The following is a 17,385-nucleotide window of genomic DNA, read 5'->3' on the forward strand; positions in this document are numbered from 1 at the left end:
GAACACTATGTGAATGAACACTACATTGGTAGGGTGCCCTAGCCTAGTGCATAAAGGGATATGACACTCCAAAATCAAGATGAGCATCACAAATCTGAAAATTACGTGGTGCTTATCGTTTCCATTCAGGATTGCGGCTTGTAGTCAATTCGATAAATAAATTGTGAGTCTGATAGTTCTCAGCAAGCTTGTGCAGGGTGCACCCTGTCGGCCAGGCACCCTGACCTGTGTGGGCTCGGAGGCCTCCTGGCTCTGCATGTGCTCCGTCGTCTCGCTCAGCTGCTGTCTGACCTGCAACAGGAAGCAATCTGCCACTCAACAAGAAGGCAATGTCGCAATGCTCCAATTATCTCTTCTTCCTCCCAAAGTGTGCACTGATTTGGTGTAATCTCCCACAAGCCAATGCTTTTAGATTTGTGGGATGTAGTGAACAAATGCACCCTTCAGGAGGAAGGAAATACTATTGGGACACACCCAAATCCCTGGGTCGCGCTCAGGAGGGTTCTTTCACTTAACATACTGAACATTGCAGATAGAAATGCCACAAATCGAGCTGGCATTAACTCTACACATCAGAAAGCCATGTCTGTTCTAGACAATGTCTTTCTATCAGAACATTCCATATCGTTGTGCCCTTCTGAACTCAAACTGCTGTTCAAAGACGCCAAAGAGCCTTGTTGTTCATTGCCCCCCTCCAACGGCGCAATACAGTTGGTAGAATTGACCACTAACCACTGATACAAGATCAGATATTTTTCATAAGCCTAATGGCAAAGGTTAATGTAATCTGATCCTAGAGCTGTGGTTGAGGGAAACTTCTACATGAAGCAGGGGGTCAATAGTAGATTGCTCATTTAAGCCCGCAAACAGCAGAGTCCATCACTGCTGGAGTGGAAATAGCATCATTCTATGGCACTAAAATGACGACTGGCGCGTCAAACCTACCACAGATAGTTCCTCTGCCTGCTTCTGTGCTTCCAATTGGGCCGTCTCCAGCTGACTCTGGGTCTTCGTTAAGAAGGCCTTTAGCTGCAAAGGCAAAGAAGATGTAGACTGTAGCTACAAGCAACCAATGTACAACCCAAGTAGCAAAACATACATATACAGTAGGTGGATGTTAACGATGTAAAATCTGTGTTTAAACAACTGTATTGCCACACTTGGAAGACTAAAAGTATATAAAAGTAAAAGACAGACTACAACATGACAATGACAAACTAAAAACATTTTTAACATGAAAACATAATGAGCCAGGTGTAATGGCGTGGTTTGCCTACCTGGGCGACCTCCTCGGCGTAGGTCTGGCTACAGCTGATGGACTCCAGCTGTTTCTCCAACTGGGCCTCCAGAAGCATCACCTGCTCTTTCAGCTGCACAAAACACAGGATAATAAGACACTTTTAAATATCATACCAAAACCAATCAAAAAGCTGGTTTACTCAAGTCTGTGACTGGAAGTAAATCCAACATACAGTACATTAGGGTTTAGATTGAGCTTTGTAGACACCCATCACCATCACAAAACCGGTGCAAAAGCTCTACCTGGTCTGTGCTTTCATTGCCCATCTTCATATCCTCTGCAGCTTGCTCCAACACCTTCACCTGATCCAAAGCCTGCAAGACAAAATTGCTTTTAACTTCGTATCAAGTCATCTTATAGGAAACCATCACGTCTGCTGATATTCAGTAAGACCAGAGAGAGAATTGAAGAAAAATAACTTACTGCTTGCCGTTGCTCCTCAGCCTCTGCAATTTTGGCCTTCCACACGTGCTCCTCTTCCTCCACACTCTTCTGAAGGTCTTTCAGCATGCCCTCCTAAAGGAAGTGTGATAATGTGGGAATGCAGTTATGTGGCGCTGTTATCTTACATCATAATACCTACTTCTAGGTGTAAAGCGAGAGTACAAGTATGTTAGTGCAGCTAGCGATTCTTGCCTGTTTACGTTAATAAAGCTTACACGTTATTCATGTCACTCCACCTTCTGTATTACACAATCTATTCCCTATAAAGTGCATTGTCAGATATAGGGTGCAATTTGGGACACACACCAGGGTTTTATCACAGACACGGACACCAAAGTCAAGCTGTGTCCCCCTCAAACTGACTGAAGTTGGATGGAAAGTTAGGCGTTCACACACAGGACCATGGTTTGACTTACCGTTTCAGCCAGGACAGTTCTGTACTGCTCACACTCCGCCTGTAGTGTTTTCTGGGACTCCTCGGCTTCTCTGAGATTTGACAAAAGCTCCTAAAGACAAAACAAGCACACAATCATGACAGTGTCTGGGGCTCATCTGAAACACCAGGGCAGGAAAAGCCAAGATCCACTTTTGTTGTCCGTTTCAGGGACGAACATGTAATTAATGTTGAGCAGTAGGCGACTAAATGTCTTCTTATAGCAACAGGTGTAGAGGAACTTCTATTGTTAGTGGTATTTTGAAGCAGTCCAACGTTACAATAATGTTGGCCACTTCAAAATGCAATGCATACACTATATCAGGGTAAAACACAGGGTCCTCACCTCAGAGTCTGTGGTTTGCAAGTTCTCTTGCTGGACTTCTTGGCTCTGTGGAATTTCAGTAGCCTGTGCTTTCTGGATGAGTAGCTCCAACCAGTTATTCTGTAAAGAATAACACAGATCATATCTTAAGGTTACAATTAGTAATTGAGGTATTTTAACTACAGAGCTGGAAAAAAATGGCTGCTGACGTAGTCATGTTTAAGGTGAAATCTATTTTTACATCGGCAAGGATTTACATTGGCAACTTTCCAGAGTGATTTTATTTTCCAAATCCATTCCTGTTAACGACATAATATATTACTGACCACCCTGTTAGTAGTGTGTGGGTAAATAAGGAACGAGCTCCAATTCAGACTAGCAAGGAGTAGCCACACAGAACAACAAGCTTTGTGCCGGAGAATAATAATTTGAAGTCTGTGTCGGCGATTGCAAACCCAACTAACTTACCTGCTCAGCATCTAAAGAGATGTCAGGGCAGATCATCTGAAGAGCCTTTTGAGCTTCCGTCTGGAACGAGCTCAGTGCTTCCTCGGCTACGCTCTAGAAATAGACGCAAAGTCAAAGCATCATGAAAGCTACCCATCACAAACCGTATTCACAACAGTGTGCATATGTCTGACGTATCCTCATTTCTCAATGGGAGTGTAGCCAGAGTATTTAGAGAGAGTTCAACCGACTTTAGTGCCAGACATCATGTTGCTGCCTCTGAGCATTTCATTCATGATTTGCATTTGGATTCTAGTTCCAAGTTTAGCCATTCAGATAGCCTTGTTGAAAATTGAGAAGATCCCTGACCTCCTATTAGCCAATATTGATCAGGAGGCAGAACCCTGGCTGCCATGAAAGGAAAGAGGCAGCATGAAGCGGAACGCATATATACACGACTCTGGGTGTTGCATGCCACTGACCTGTGCACCCTTCGCCACAGCCAGCCTTTCCTCATTCAACTTCTCAGCAGCGGTCAAGGCTTCCATTGCCGCCCAGTTCTTTTCGCGGAGATCCTGTAGGGTACAGCAGAGCATTTAGCATTTCGCTTTCAGCTAAGCCGACACAGTCAAGGGGCAACAAGCGTACCTCTCTTTGAGCAACGCAAAACCATCAAACCCACATTACACTAACTTACATTGCTTTTGTTCCTAACTTGTTCCATTTCCTCCTTTAGCCGTTGTAGCTCCTCTTCCAGAGATAGCATCTGGGAATCTTTCTCAAGGCTGAAAACATAACACTCATTAGCGGGGCTGGGGGAAACTTCCATATCAATTCCAGTACCAGTTCAGGAATTGTAATTCATTCCTATGGGGAAATACCATTTCAACTGGAATTGACCCCTGCTCATTAGATTAGACAATTCATGCACTATTGGGTCAAAGAATGCACCTCAAGTGCTTAAAGGCTTAGGAATGGACACATACCTTTCAAATGGCTGTTCCGCTTCTGTCTCACTTCCTGACTCCTGTGTTGGAGAATTGAAAGAAAATGCATCATTCAAGATACCAATGGTCACGTTTTTCATCTGACAAAAAGCACATATAGAAAATGTAAACTTCACGCAGTAAGACAAAATCTAGGCCTTACAGAGTAAGACTAAACCTTACACAGTAAGGCTTAACACCACACACACTTGTGTGCACACACAGTAGAGAATAGAAGCCTTACAGCGTTTGCACTCTTCCCTTGCTCCATCTCCTCTCTCAGCTGTTTGAGCTCTTCCTCTAACGAGGCCACTTGGCTCTCCCTCTCCTTCAGACTGCTCTGAAGCTGCTCTGTGTCTGCTGGGCTCTCCGCCTGCACAACAGATTCAATACAATTCAAATAACTTTACTGATAATACATTCGTCCCATGAGGGAACTTCTGGTGTTGAATGGAACATATAGTCCATACACTACAGGTCAAAAGTTTTATAACACCTACTCATTCAAGGGTTTCATTTTATTTTTACTATTTTCTACATTGTAGAATAATAGTGAAGACATCAAAACTATAAAATAGCACATATGGAATCATGTAGTAACCAAAAAAGTGTTGAACAAATCAAAATATATTTTATATTTGAGATCCTTCAAATAGCCTCCCTTTGCCTTGATGACAGCTTTGCACACTCTTGGCATTCTCTCAACCAGCTTCATGAGGTAGCCACCTGGAATGCATTTCAATTAACAGCTGTGCCTGTTTCTTTCCTTCTTAATGCATTTGAGCCAATCAGTTGCATTGTGACAAGGTAGGGGGGTTTACAGAAGATAGCCCTATTTGGTAAAAGACCAAGTCCATATTATGGCAAGAACAGCTCAAATAAGCAACGTTTCTTCAAGTGCAGTCGCAAAAACCAAAAAGCGCTATGATGAAACTGGCTCTCATGAAGACCGCCACAGGAATGGAAGACCCAGAGTTACTGCTGCTGCAGAGTATAAGTTCATTCGAGTTACCAGCCTCAAATTACAGCTCAATCAAATGCTTCATAGAGTTCAAGTAACACATCTAAACTGTTCAGAGGAGACTGTGTGAATCAGGCCTTAATGGTCGAATTGCTGCAAAGAAACCACTACTAAAGGACACCAATAAGAAGAAAAGACTTGCTTGGGCCAAGAAACACGAGCAATGGACATTAGACCGGTGGAAATATGTCCTTTGATCTGGAGTCCAAATGGGAGATTTTTGGTTCCAACCGCCGTGTATTTGTGAGACGCGGTGTGGGTGAACGGATGATCTCCGCATGTGTATTTCCCACCGTAAAGCATGGAGGAGTTGTTATGGTGTGGGGGTGCTTTGCTGGTGACACTGTCTGTGATTTATTTAGAATTCAAGGCACACTTAACCAGCATGGCTACCACAGCATTCTGCAGCGATACACCATCGTTTGGATTAGTGGGACCATCATTTGTTATTCAACAGGACAATGACCCAACACACCTCCAGGCTGTGTACGGGCTATTTTACCAAGAAGGAGAGTGATGGAGTGCTACATCAGATGACCTGGCCTCCACAATCCCCCGACCTCAACCCAATTGAGATGGTTTGGGATGAGTCGGACCGCAGAGTGAAGGAAAAGCAGCCAACAAGTGCTCAGCATATGTGGGAACTCCTTCAAGACTGTTGGAAAAGCATTCAAGGTGAAGCTGGTTGAGAGAATGGCAAGAGTGTGCAAAGCTGTCATCAAGGCAAAGGGTGTCGATTTGTTTAACACTTTTTTGGTACCTACATGATTCCATATGTGTTACTTCATAGTTTCCAATATTATTCTACAATGTAGAAAATAGTAAAAATAAATTAAAACTTTTGACCGGTAGTGTACACAAATACAGGATTTTAAGAGAGAAATGTTGAATTTGAACTCTAATTTGACAACAGGTTTGCCAACTTACAGCATCAGTTCTCTTCACCTCCATCTTGGCACTCAATGTCTGCAGTTGCTCTTCAAGGGACGTCACAATGCGCTCTTTTTCCTTAAGGCTGACATGGGAAAACTGAGTTATTAGGTTGTGATACAGTAAGACAGACTTATTTAGAGCACTACAGACTAGACCAGACTAGACAGGGCTAATCAATTATTGTCCTAGAGGGCCAAAACACTTCTGGGACAAGTTCAGTAGGAAAATGTTGTGAACTGTTGCAGATAGAATTGTCATGAATAGAGCCGATGTGATTCCTTTTCCTTTACGTATACATAGTGTTAGTATCTGAACATTCCACAACATTGTGTTCTACTGAACACAGACCACTACACTGGTTTCATTCTTCAGAGTTGGGACACCAGGTGAGTGAATTCATGGTCTAGTCAATGATAAACTGCCCAATTAACCACAGACAGTACTTCATCCCTAGAGGGCCAATAATTGAATAATAGGCTTGCCATTGGAGATTTGTGCGTACCGGTTAAGTAAGTAAAGTGAATAGTTCATAATAGAACTATAAAATAATAGAAATATAAAGAATTCCTCCCATACCTGTTCTGTAGGAGTTCGATCTCTGCCGTGTTGTCCATCTGCACCAGCTGTTCTTCCATCACACTGACATGCCAGAAAAACATAACTTAATGTTTTTCAAAATCTATGGAATGATTATGACTTCAGATTCTTGACCAGATTTGATCGTTTTTGGTTTTGGGCAGGGGAAATTCTCATTTGTTGGTCTAAATATGTGGATGAGGCACCAGTAAAATTTATTTCCCTAAAAGAGTGGGAATTACAATTAGCCGCTGCTACTCTTTCTGGGGTCCAAACAGGAAACAAAACCCAACAAATAAAATACATAATATACACTACCAGTCAAAAGTTTGGACACCTACTCATTCAAGGGTTCTTATTTATTTTTACTATTTTCTACATTGTAGAATAATAGTGAAGACATCAAAACAATGAAATAACACATATGGAATCATGTAGTAACCAAAAAAAGTGTTAAATCAAAATATATTTTATATTTGAGATTCTTCAAAGTAGCCACCCTTTGCCTTGATGACAGCTTTGCACACTCTTTGCATTCTCTCAACCAGCTTCACCTGGAATGCTTTTCCAACAGTCTTGAAGGAGTTCCCACATATGCTGAGCACTTGTTGGCTGCTTTTCCTTCACTCTGTGGTCCAACTCATCCCAAACCATCTCAATTGGGTTGAGGTCGGGGATTGTGGAGGCCAGGTCATCTGATGCAGCACTCCATCACTCTCCTTGGTCAAATAGCCCTTACACAGCCTTGAGGTGTGTTTTGGGTCATTGTCCTATTGAAAAACAAATGATAGTCCCACTAAGCGCAAACCAGATGGGATGGCGTATCGCTACAGAATGCTGTGGTAGCCATGCTGGTTAAGTGTGCCTTGAATTCTAAATAAATCACAGACAGACAGTGTCACCAGCAAAGCACCCCCACACCATCACACCACCTCCTCCATGCTTCACGGTGGGAACCACACATGCGGAGATCATCCGTTCACCTACTCTGCATCTCACAAAGACGCGGTGGAGGGAACCAAAAATCTCAAATTTAGCCTCATCAGACCAAAGGACAGATTTCCACCGGTCTAATGTCCATTGCTTGTGTTTCTTGGCCCAAGCAAGTCTCTTCTTCTTATTGGTGTCCTTTAGTAGTGGTTTCTTTGCAGCAATTCGACCATGAAGGCCTTATTCACGCAGTCTCCTCTGAACAGTTGATGTTGAGATGTGTCTGTTACTTGAACTCTATGAAGCATTTATTTGGGCTGCAATCTGAGATGCAGTTAACTCTAATGAACCTATCCTCTGCAGCAGAGGTAACTCTGGGTCTTCCTTTCCTGTGGCGGTCCTCATGAGAGCCAGTTTCATCATAGCGCTTGATGCTTTTTGCGACTGCACTTGAAGAAACGTTCAAAGTTCTTGAAATGTTCTGGATTGACTGACCTTCATGTCTTAAAGTAATGATGGACTGTCGTTTCGCTTTGCTTATTTGAGCTGTTCTTGCCATAATATGGACTTGGTCTTTTACCAAATAGGGCCATCTTCTGTATACCACCCCTACCTTGTCACAACACAACTGATTGGCTCAAACGCATTAAGAAGGAAATAAATTCCACAAATTAACCTTTAACAAGGCACACCTGTTAATTGAAATGGATTCCAGTTGACTACCTCATGAAGCTGGTTGAGAAAATGCCAAGAGTGCAAAGCTGTCATCAAGGCAAAGGGTGGCTATTTGAAGAATCTCAAATATAAAATATATTTTGATTTGTTTAACACTTTGTGGGTTACTAAATGTCTCCATATGTGTTATTTCATAGTTTTGAGATCTCCACTATTATTCTACACTGTAGAAAATAGTCAAAATAAAGAAAAAACCCTTGAATGAGTAGGTGTCCAACCTTTTGACTGGTACTGTATGTAATAGAACAGATCCTGTGGTATAGCTAGAGAGACAGCTAAGTGAGATGAGACAAAATATGTGTAATAATAGCAGTGAGGTGCAGGATTGGAACCCACAAGGACACGGTTGTATACATGTGCTGAGGACCGCGGCGCTAACCACTTGGCTAAACCAACCCCAGGCCACATGGTATCCCAGTAAAGATAACATACCCGTTGACCTGTGGCTCCTCAACAGTGTGGGAAGATCTCACCAGCTCCAGTTCAACCTTCAGCTGTTGGAGCTTTTCTTCTAGAGCGGCCACATGACCTTCTTTGGTTATCAGACTGAAAGAGGGAGAGAAATAAATATTCGGTAGAAAAGGTTGGACACGGAGATTCGATACATGGTATCTAACAGAAATATGATTCAGCGTACCTGATCTTTAGCTCTTCAACCTCAGCGGAGTAGTCAACCTGTTTAGAAACAAGATGGATAGACTAAAGCTCTGAGCATGACGTGTGGCCACGAGGGACCCCCTTTCAAGCTAATGAGCGGTCATTCTGACAGCAACATTTTAACAATGTAATTAATACATTTCATATATAGCATGATAAAAAATAAATGAAGGCCTTACAATTACAATAAAAAAAATTAATAATAACAATAGCATTTATTATTTTACCATATAATGACAAAGCAAAAGCTTTTTTTTTTTTACATTTTTGCAAATGTATACAAATAAAAAAAACGGAAATATCACATTTCCACAAGTATTCAGACCCTTTACTCAGTACTTTGTTGAAGCACCTTTGGCAGCGATTACAGCCTCGAGTCTTCTTGGATATGATGCCACAAGCTTGGTACACCTGTATTTGGGGAGTTTCTCCCACTCTCCTATGCAGATCCTCTCAAGCTCTGTCAGGTTGGATTGTGAGTGTCGCTGCACAACTATTTTCAGGTCTCTCCAGAGTCCGGGCTCTGGCTGGGCCACTCAAGGACATTGAGACTTGTCCCGAAGTTACTCTTGTATTGTGTTGGCTGTGTGCTTAGGGTCTTTGTCCTGTTGGAAGGTGAACCTTAGCCCCAGTCTGAGGTCCTGAGTGCTCTAGAGCAGGTTTACGTCAAGGATCTCTCTGTACTTTGCTCTGTTCATCTTTCCCTCGATCCTGACTAGTCTCCCAGTCCCTACCGCTGAAAAACATCCCCACAGCATGATGCTTCCACCACGCTTCACCATAGGGATGGTGCCCGGTTTCCTCCAGACGTGACGCTTGGCATTCAGGCCAAAGAGTTCAACCTTGGTTTCATCAGACCAGAGAATCTTGTTTCTCATGGTCTGAGAGTCCTTTAGGTGCCTTTTGGCAAACTCCAAGCGGGCTGTCATGTGCCTTTTACTGAGGAGTGGCTTCCGTCTGGCCACTCTACCATAAAGGCCTGATTGGTGGAGTGCTGCAGAGATGGTTGTCCTTCTGGAAGGTTCTCCCATCTCCACAGAGGCACTCTGGAGCTCTGTCAGAGTGACCATCGGGTTCTTGGTCACCTCCCTGACCAAGGCCCTTCCCCCCCGATTGCTCAGTTTGGCCAGGCGGCCCGCTCTAGGAAGAGTCTTGGTGGTTCCAAACTTCTTCCATTTAAGAATGATGGAGGCCACGGTGTTCTTGGGGACCTCCAATACTGCAGACATTTTTTGGTACCCTTCCCCAGATCTGTGCCTTGACACAATGCTGTCTCGGAGCTCTACGGACAATTTCTTCGACCTCATGGCTTGGTTTTTGCTCTGACATGCACTGTCAACTGTGGGACCTTATATAGGCAGGTGTGTGCCTTCCAAATCATGTCAAATCAATTGAATTTACCACAGGTGGACTCCAATCAAGTTGTAGAAACATCTCAAGGATGATCAATGGAAACAGGATGCACCTGAGCTCAATTTTGAGTGTCATAGCAAAGGGTCTGATGCTTACAGTGCCCTCCACTAATATTGGCACCCTTGGTAAATATGAGCAAAACGGGCTGTGAAATGTTTTTCTTTGCTGTTTATCCTCTTGGTCTTTCATTCAAATTATTCACAAAAATCTAACCTTTAATTGAAGTAAAATGATAGGAAAAAATTTATGTGAAATAAATGAACTTTTTTTTATCCAAAATGTGTGCCACAATTATTATTATTATTATATAAAATCTAACTTTAGTATATTCCCATTTATATTTTACATTTTTAAGTTCACCTGACTGATTAGGAACACTTAAGTAATAAGCCATGACTTCCTGTTTCACTGGGGTATAAATATGAGGTGACACAGGCCAAGTTCCCATAGTCATCCATCACTATGGGAAAGACCCGAGAATACAGTAATGATGTGCGACAAAAGGTTGTTGAGCTACACAAATCAGGAAATGGCTATAAGAAAATAGCTCAACGGTTGAAAATGCCCATTTCCACTATCAGGGCAATAATTAAGAAGTTTAAAGCAACTGGAGATGTTAACAATCGTCCTAGAAGAGGACGTGTGTCTATACTGACCCCACACACATTGAGGAGGATGGTTAGAGTTGGCAAAAAATCTCCAAGGATCACAGCGGGAGAATTGCAGACGTTAGTTGGGTCTTGGGGTCAGAAAGTCTCCAAAACTACGATCAGACGAATGAATATAAGTGTCGATATGACAGCAGTCAAAAATAGTCAATTATTGTGAGCTCGTGCTTACATGTTATGAGTATTCACGCAATGGCATCAGTTGGAGCATGTCCATGTCACAAACAACAAAAGCTGCTGATGTTGTTTTATGCTTTAATGTAGGGTCTGCCCTCTCAGTGATGACATTTTGTGCTGATAATTGGCCCGTAGCATTGTCACCGGCGTGTTTTATCTAAACGGTGTGGTCCCTTCCTCTGTCCTGTCTCACCGTTTCATTTCATGGTGGCACTGACACCTGCTCAGTGCGCACCATTTTGGCTTTTTTATGCTTAGGCCTCTGAGGTGTAGCTCAGAATCAGAAGAATAATCAGATGTCATGATTAATTTCTTCCCCACCATCAGTAGTTTTCATTCAGATTTTGTAGCAATGCTTACGCAGCATGTGCAGCCATTCATCTTGGTCTTCTTGCCATTGTAAATTATGCACGCACTTACTGTGTACTCAAGTAGGCCAGAGTAGACTGATAAGACTGCTTGGATTCAGTGGACTGATGTAGGGTATACACCATTTTGAGCTTATAATTAGAATAGATCAATACAATAGAATGGCCCACCCTGTTCTTCAACCACAATTGGTGCATCATTCGCTTCCCCTCGCTCAGCAACTCACCCATTCTCCCACATCATACTTCACTTCATTTATTTAATCTGTTATATGTGTGAAAATCGTTTCGGTATGGTTTAGGTTCAGTTTCGAGGCAATTATCGGGGTGATTATCAACTGGGCACGGCACCTCCAACTGTCGGGAGGAGGAGGGGCAATGGGAGAAACACATTAAAATGACATGCCCGCCTAAAACTGGTTATAACTCCAGTTCTGTTTGTGATATTAAGATTCTAACAATGACAGCGTGTTATATAGACTTATTTAGGAAAAGTCAAGAAAATGGCAGAGTAATAAATGTTTTTGTTTCTAGTGCAAAAAAAAATGGATACTGATAGGTGGTCTACAGGCTTATAGTATAAGGGTATATGTCTTACTAAATTATGCCGTACGTCGAGATTTTAGGATGTGTATGCCAAAAATTATTAGGATTTATCAAACTGTCATTGATAAAATCAGCGCTACAACCCCACCTGGAAAACACCCTCCATTCACCTTTTATGGTAACAAAAAAAACACCCTCATTTGCTGTATGATTTGGAAATGAGGGGCTTTACTTGGCTCATCGCGCTCTAGCGACTCCTTGTGGCAGGTTGGGCAGGAACAGTTTTTTTTTCTTCTGGTTTGGCTATATTGATCTCTGGCTCCCTGTTTAGTCATTTTTGTGTCTTCATTTTTAATCGCAGCGCTTAAAGCGTCAGACAAGCTCAGTAGCCTACATCTAGTTGATTTTATTCAAAACACAGGGTGTGTCTATAAGGAAAAATATGTTTTAAAATGTTGACCAATCGCTTGGTTGAAAGAACAGACAACTCTCGGTCTACCATAATTTGGTTTTGTTTGGGACAGCCCTAATTAGGCAACATGCTGCTATACGATCTTACCAACTGCCTAATGCATCTGTTTTATCATTAGGCCTACATTTAGCTGTTTTTCATTAGCCTACCACTATTATAATTCCAGTGCATCAAAAACCTCAATTTCCCCCAAAATAACAATATTTGCTTGCAATACAGTTGATCAACCACTAGAGGTTGTGCATACTCATGGTCTGAGATTCGCGTGGAGATGCGCATACATTGCGGGAAAAATGGCGCCCGCAAAGTTTAGAGTATTTTTTGTGCGCATGCACCTTTGATAAATGAGGCCCCTTTGCTTTGACAAAACAAAAAACTGGTAGATCTGAAAGTATTGGATTGGTGTAAGCAATATGGTTACAGCTCCACCTGTACTCTGACAGGTGGAATGTCGGCCATATTGCTTACACCTATCCAAATATTTTCCGATCTACAAGACTGCTTAGGGGCCAGGGGTTGATTTGGAATTGGGTCTACAATCTAAACTATTTGCAGCTGGGGGAAAATAAAAAAACAGGCCTCTGGAGCTTACTTGGATTTTGGTGGCAGCGGGGGTCTCGGCAACACCTTCCGTCACAGTCTCCTGCTTTTCGGTGGGGGTTTCAACGGGAGCCTCCAGTGGGGCAGTCTGCTCCTTGGCAGCCTCCTCCACAGCTGACACTACTGCCTGTTGGGACTTAAGGTCCTCCAGCTCGGCACAGCGCTCCTTCAGCTCGGCCTCCGTGGTGGCCATGCGCTCCTGGAGCTCTGTGGAGATCCAAGTTTTATTCAATTTAATTCAATTCAAAACCAGAGCCTAGTCAGCCAAATGTGTATAAATCCACACAAAAAGGACAAAAAAAATGAGAAATGTGGCAACGAGTAGAGAGATCAGTATGAATCTAAAAGCAAATCTAAATAAGGTATCGGGAAAATAGCTGTGTGTGAGAGGGAGTGAGAGACCTCTCCCACTTAGTGCAAGGCTTTTCCTGTGACGGTTAGGGTTAAAATAGAGGTTAGAGTGACTGGGTTAGCGCGACTAGCACTGTTACAGAGTAGCAGGTTATCATGTGGTCAAGGTATGTAACCAGTGAGGTGGGGTCCACTGACCAGCGAAGGCGGTGGCCTCCTGTTGAGCCTGGTCTAGTTGGGCCTGCATGATGTTGCTGGTGTCCTGGGACTTCTGGAGCTTCTGGCTCACCTCCTCCAGCCTCTGCTGCACGGCCCGCTCACTCTCCGCCTGGCACGCCTGTGAATGAGCACGGCAACAGCTTATTATCATGTGCAACGAGTCTATTATGTATGCATGTTCCTTATATAAGATGCATAAGAGATCTGGGGCCGTTCCAGAAAGCTGTATCAATGAGTTAGCCAGAAATGCCTTGAAATAACTTCATCATTTTGAGAAATAGACCTAAAACAATTGACTTGACAGCAACAATCAATATACATATATAGATATCTTAATCAACCAGGTAATCAATAGTTATTTGTGGCTGTTTAGCAAAGTTAGCTGGCTAATATACCTGCTTTCTGGAATACCCCACTGTATGACCTGGGCCCGGTTTCCCAAAAGCATCTTAAGGCTTAGTTAATCATAAGAACCTTCGTAGGAGCATCCTTAAACCTCAGAGCTGTTTCCAAAAACCATTGTTACTAAAGAAGCACTTGAAAACACTCGTTAATAACCGACTGCCTTAGTCCACGTGTAGAACAGTTAAGTGAGCCTTTAGGAAAAAAAAGTGTCCTTCCGCTAAACATAGAATCAAGATGTTTGTCGGTCTCTCTGTGACCACCGATAACTTCAGAACGAAGTTGACTACAAATACAAAGCTGCAAAGGATAAATAGATGCTGCAAATTCAAACCGAGATGACTGCACTAAAATATAAATACATGGAGTCACGTGGCCATGGCTTGCTATATAAAGCAGGCAGACAGGCATCAAGTCATTCAGTTGCGGTTCGATTGAATGTTAGAATGGGCAAAACGAGTGACCTAAGCGACTTTGAGCGTAGTATGATGGTGGGTGCCAGGAATGCCGGATTCAGGATCTCATAAACGTCCATCCTCCTGGGCTTTTCACGCACGACAGTGTCTAGGGTTTCCCGAGAATGGTGTGACAAAACAAAACACATCCAGTCAGCGGCAGTCCTGTGGGCAAAAATTGGTCATTGATGAGAGAATTGGAAGAATCGTGCAACCTAACAGGCGGGCCATAAACAGACAAATAACAACAGCGGAGCCATCCTGCCTGGTGTCAACGTCGTCCAAACTGCAGCAACTGCGTGATGCCATTACGTCAGCATGGACCAACATCCCTGTGGAACGTTTCCGACTTGTAGAATCCATGCCCCGAATAATTCAGGTTGTTCTGGAGGCAAAGGGGGGGTCCGACTCTGTACTAGATGGGTGTACCTAATATTCTGGTCGATCATATTGACATAAATTTCATGTTCATTCAATTCTATTTTGCCAATTGGAGGCTACCATCTAATTTCTGCCTCAACATATCTCATGACGTGTAACGTGCGCAATGATCTGTGTATTATTATACGGTAACCGTTAGAATAAGCCGCCTCAATATTTTCAGACATTGCAGACTAGTCAAAAGTTTGGACACACCTACTCATTCAAGGGTTTTTCTTTATTTTTACTACATTGTAGAATAATAGTGAAGACATCAAAACTATGAAATAACACATATGGAATCATGTAGTAACCAAAAAAAGTGTTAAACAAATCTAAATATATTTTATATTTGAGATTCTTCAAAGTAGGTACCCTTTGCCTTGATGACAGCTTTGCACACTCTTGGCATTCTCTCAACCAGCTTCATGAGGTAGCCACCTAGAATGCATTTCAATTAACAGGTGTGCCTTCTTAAAAGTTAATGTGTGGAATTTATTTCCTTCTTAATGCGTTTGAGCCAATCAGTTGTGTTGTGACAAGGTAGGGGTGGTATACAGAAGATAGCCCTAATTTGGTAAAAGACCAAGTCCATACCATGGCAAGAACAGCTCAAATACAGTGGGGAAAAAAAGTATTTAGTCAGCCACCAATTGTGCAAGTTCTCCCACTTAAAAAGATGAGAGGCCTGTAATTTTCATCATAGGTACACGTCAACTATGACAGACAAATTGAGGGGAAAAAATCCAGAAAATCACATTGTAGGATTTTTAATGAATTTATTTGCAAATTATGGTGGAAAATAAGTATTTGGTCACTTACAAACAAGCAAGATTTCTGGCTCTCACAAACCTGTAACTTCTTCTTTAAGAGGCTCCTCTGTCCTCCACTCGTTACCTGTATTAATGGCACCTGTTTGAACTTGTTATCAGTATAAAAGACACCTGTCCACAACCTCAAACAGTCACACTCCAAACTCCACTATGGCCAAGACCAAAGAGCTGTCAAAGGACACCAGAAACAAAATTGTAGACCTGCACCAGGCTGGGAAGACTGAATCTGCAATAGGTAAGCAGCTTGGTTTGAAGAAATCAACTGTGGGAGCAATTATTAGGAAATGGAAGACATACAAGACCACTGATAATCTCCCTCGATCTGGGGCTCCACGCAAGCTCTCACCCCGTGGGGTCAAAATGATCACAAGAACGGTGAGCAAAAATCCCAGAACCACACGGGGGGACCTAGTGAATGACCTGCAGAGAGCTGGGACCAAAGTAATAAAGCCTACCATCAGTAACACACTACGGCGCCAGGGACTCAAATCCTGCAGTGCCAGACGTGTCCCCCTGCTTAAGCCAGTACATGGCCAGGCCCATCTGAAGTTTGCTGGAGTGCATTTGGATGATACAGAAGAGGATTGGGAGAATGTCATATGGTCAGATGAAACCAAAATAGAACTTTCTGGTAAAAACTCAACTCGTCGTGTTTGGAGGACAAAGAATGCTGAGTTGCATCCAAAGAACACCATACCTACTGTGAAGCATGGGGGTGTAAACATCACTTTTGGGCTGTTTTTCTGCAAAGGGACCAGGACAACTGATCCGTGTAAAGGAAAGAATGAATGGGGCCATGTATCGTGAGATTTTGAGTGAAAACCTCCTTCCATCAGCAAGGGCATTGAAGATTAAACGTGGCTGGGTCTTTCAGCATGACAATGATCCCAAACACACCGCCCGGGCAACAAAGGAGTGGCTTCGTAAGAAGCATTTCAAGGTCCTGGAGTGGCCTAGCCAGTCTCCAGATCTCAACCCCATAGAAAATCTTTGGAGGGAGTTGAAAGTCCGTGTTGCCCAGCGACAGCCCCAAAACATCACTGCTCTAGAGGAGATCTGCATGGAGGAATGGGCCAAAATACCAGCAACAGTGTGTGAAAACCTTGTGAAGACTTACAGAAAACGTTTGACCTGTGTCATTGCCAACAAAGGGTATATAACAAAGTATTGAGAAACTTTTGTTATTGACCAAATACTTAATTTGCAAATAAATTCATTAACAAAATCCTACAATGTGATTTTCTGGAGAGAAAAAAATCTCATTTTGTCTGTCATAGTTGACGTGTACCTATGATGAAAATTACAGGCCTCTCTCATCTTTTTAAGTGGGAGAACTTGCACAATTGGTGGCTGACTAAATACTTTTTCCCCCACTGTAAGCAAAGCGAAATGACAGTCCATCATTACTTTAAAGACATGAAGGTCAGTCATTCCGGAGAATAAGAACTTTTAAAGTTTCTTCAAGTGCAGTGGCAAAAACCATCAAGCACTATGATGAAACTGGCACTCATGAGGATCGCCACAGGAAAGGAAGACCTCAGAGTTACCTCTGCTGCAGAGGAGAAGTTCATTAGAGTTCCCAGCCTCAGAAATTGTAGCCCAAATAAATGCTTCACAGAGTTCAAGCAACAGATACATCTCAACATCAGCTGTTCAGAGGAGACTGCGTGAATC

At 42.8% G+C, this 17,385-nt stretch overlaps 1 protein-coding gene across 3 annotated transcripts in view; it reads right to left on the reverse strand.

Moving 5' to 3' along the window:
* LOC121572658 (ribosome-binding protein 1) overlaps positions 1 to 17,385 on the reverse strand; it is a 54,853-nt gene that overhangs the window by 12,562 nt on the left and 24,906 nt on the right. Inside the window, exons 8-25 of one of the 3 annotated variants that reach the window (XM_045213368.1) lie at positions 13,581 to 13,719; positions 13,024 to 13,238; positions 8,768 to 8,805; positions 8,563 to 8,676; positions 6,466 to 6,528; positions 5,902 to 5,971; positions 4,180 to 4,308; positions 3,936 to 3,976; positions 3,647 to 3,734; positions 3,432 to 3,524; positions 2,971 to 3,063; positions 2,524 to 2,622; positions 2,161 to 2,250; positions 1,724 to 1,816; positions 1,543 to 1,614; positions 1,278 to 1,370; positions 946 to 1,029; positions 226 to 291 (exon numbers count right to left, since the gene is read on the reverse strand). In XM_045213368.1, the coding sequence (XP_045069303.1) occupies positions 226 to 291; positions 946 to 1,029; positions 1,278 to 1,370; positions 1,543 to 1,614; positions 1,724 to 1,816; positions 2,161 to 2,250; positions 2,524 to 2,622; positions 2,971 to 3,063; positions 3,432 to 3,524; positions 3,647 to 3,734; positions 3,936 to 3,976; positions 4,180 to 4,308; positions 5,902 to 5,971; positions 6,466 to 6,528; positions 8,563 to 8,676; positions 8,768 to 8,805; positions 13,024 to 13,238; positions 13,581 to 13,719 (1,680 nt within the window). Of the gene's footprint in view, positions 1 to 225; positions 292 to 945; positions 1,030 to 1,277; positions 1,371 to 1,542; positions 1,615 to 1,723; positions 1,817 to 2,160; positions 2,251 to 2,523; positions 2,623 to 2,970; positions 3,064 to 3,431; positions 3,525 to 3,646; positions 3,735 to 3,935; positions 3,977 to 4,179; positions 4,309 to 5,883; positions 5,972 to 6,465; positions 6,529 to 8,562; positions 8,677 to 8,767; positions 8,806 to 13,023; positions 13,239 to 13,580; positions 13,720 to 17,385 lie in introns of all 3 variants that reach the window. The other 2 variants (XM_045213367.1, XM_045213369.1) reach the window with 2 other exon arrangements.

This window comes from Coregonus clupeaformis, unplaced genomic scaffold (assembly GCF_020615455.1).
Source record: "Coregonus clupeaformis isolate EN_2021a unplaced genomic scaffold, ASM2061545v1 scaf0107, whole genome shotgun sequence".
NCBI lineage: Eukaryota > Metazoa > Chordata > Actinopteri > Salmoniformes > Salmonidae > Coregonus > Coregonus clupeaformis.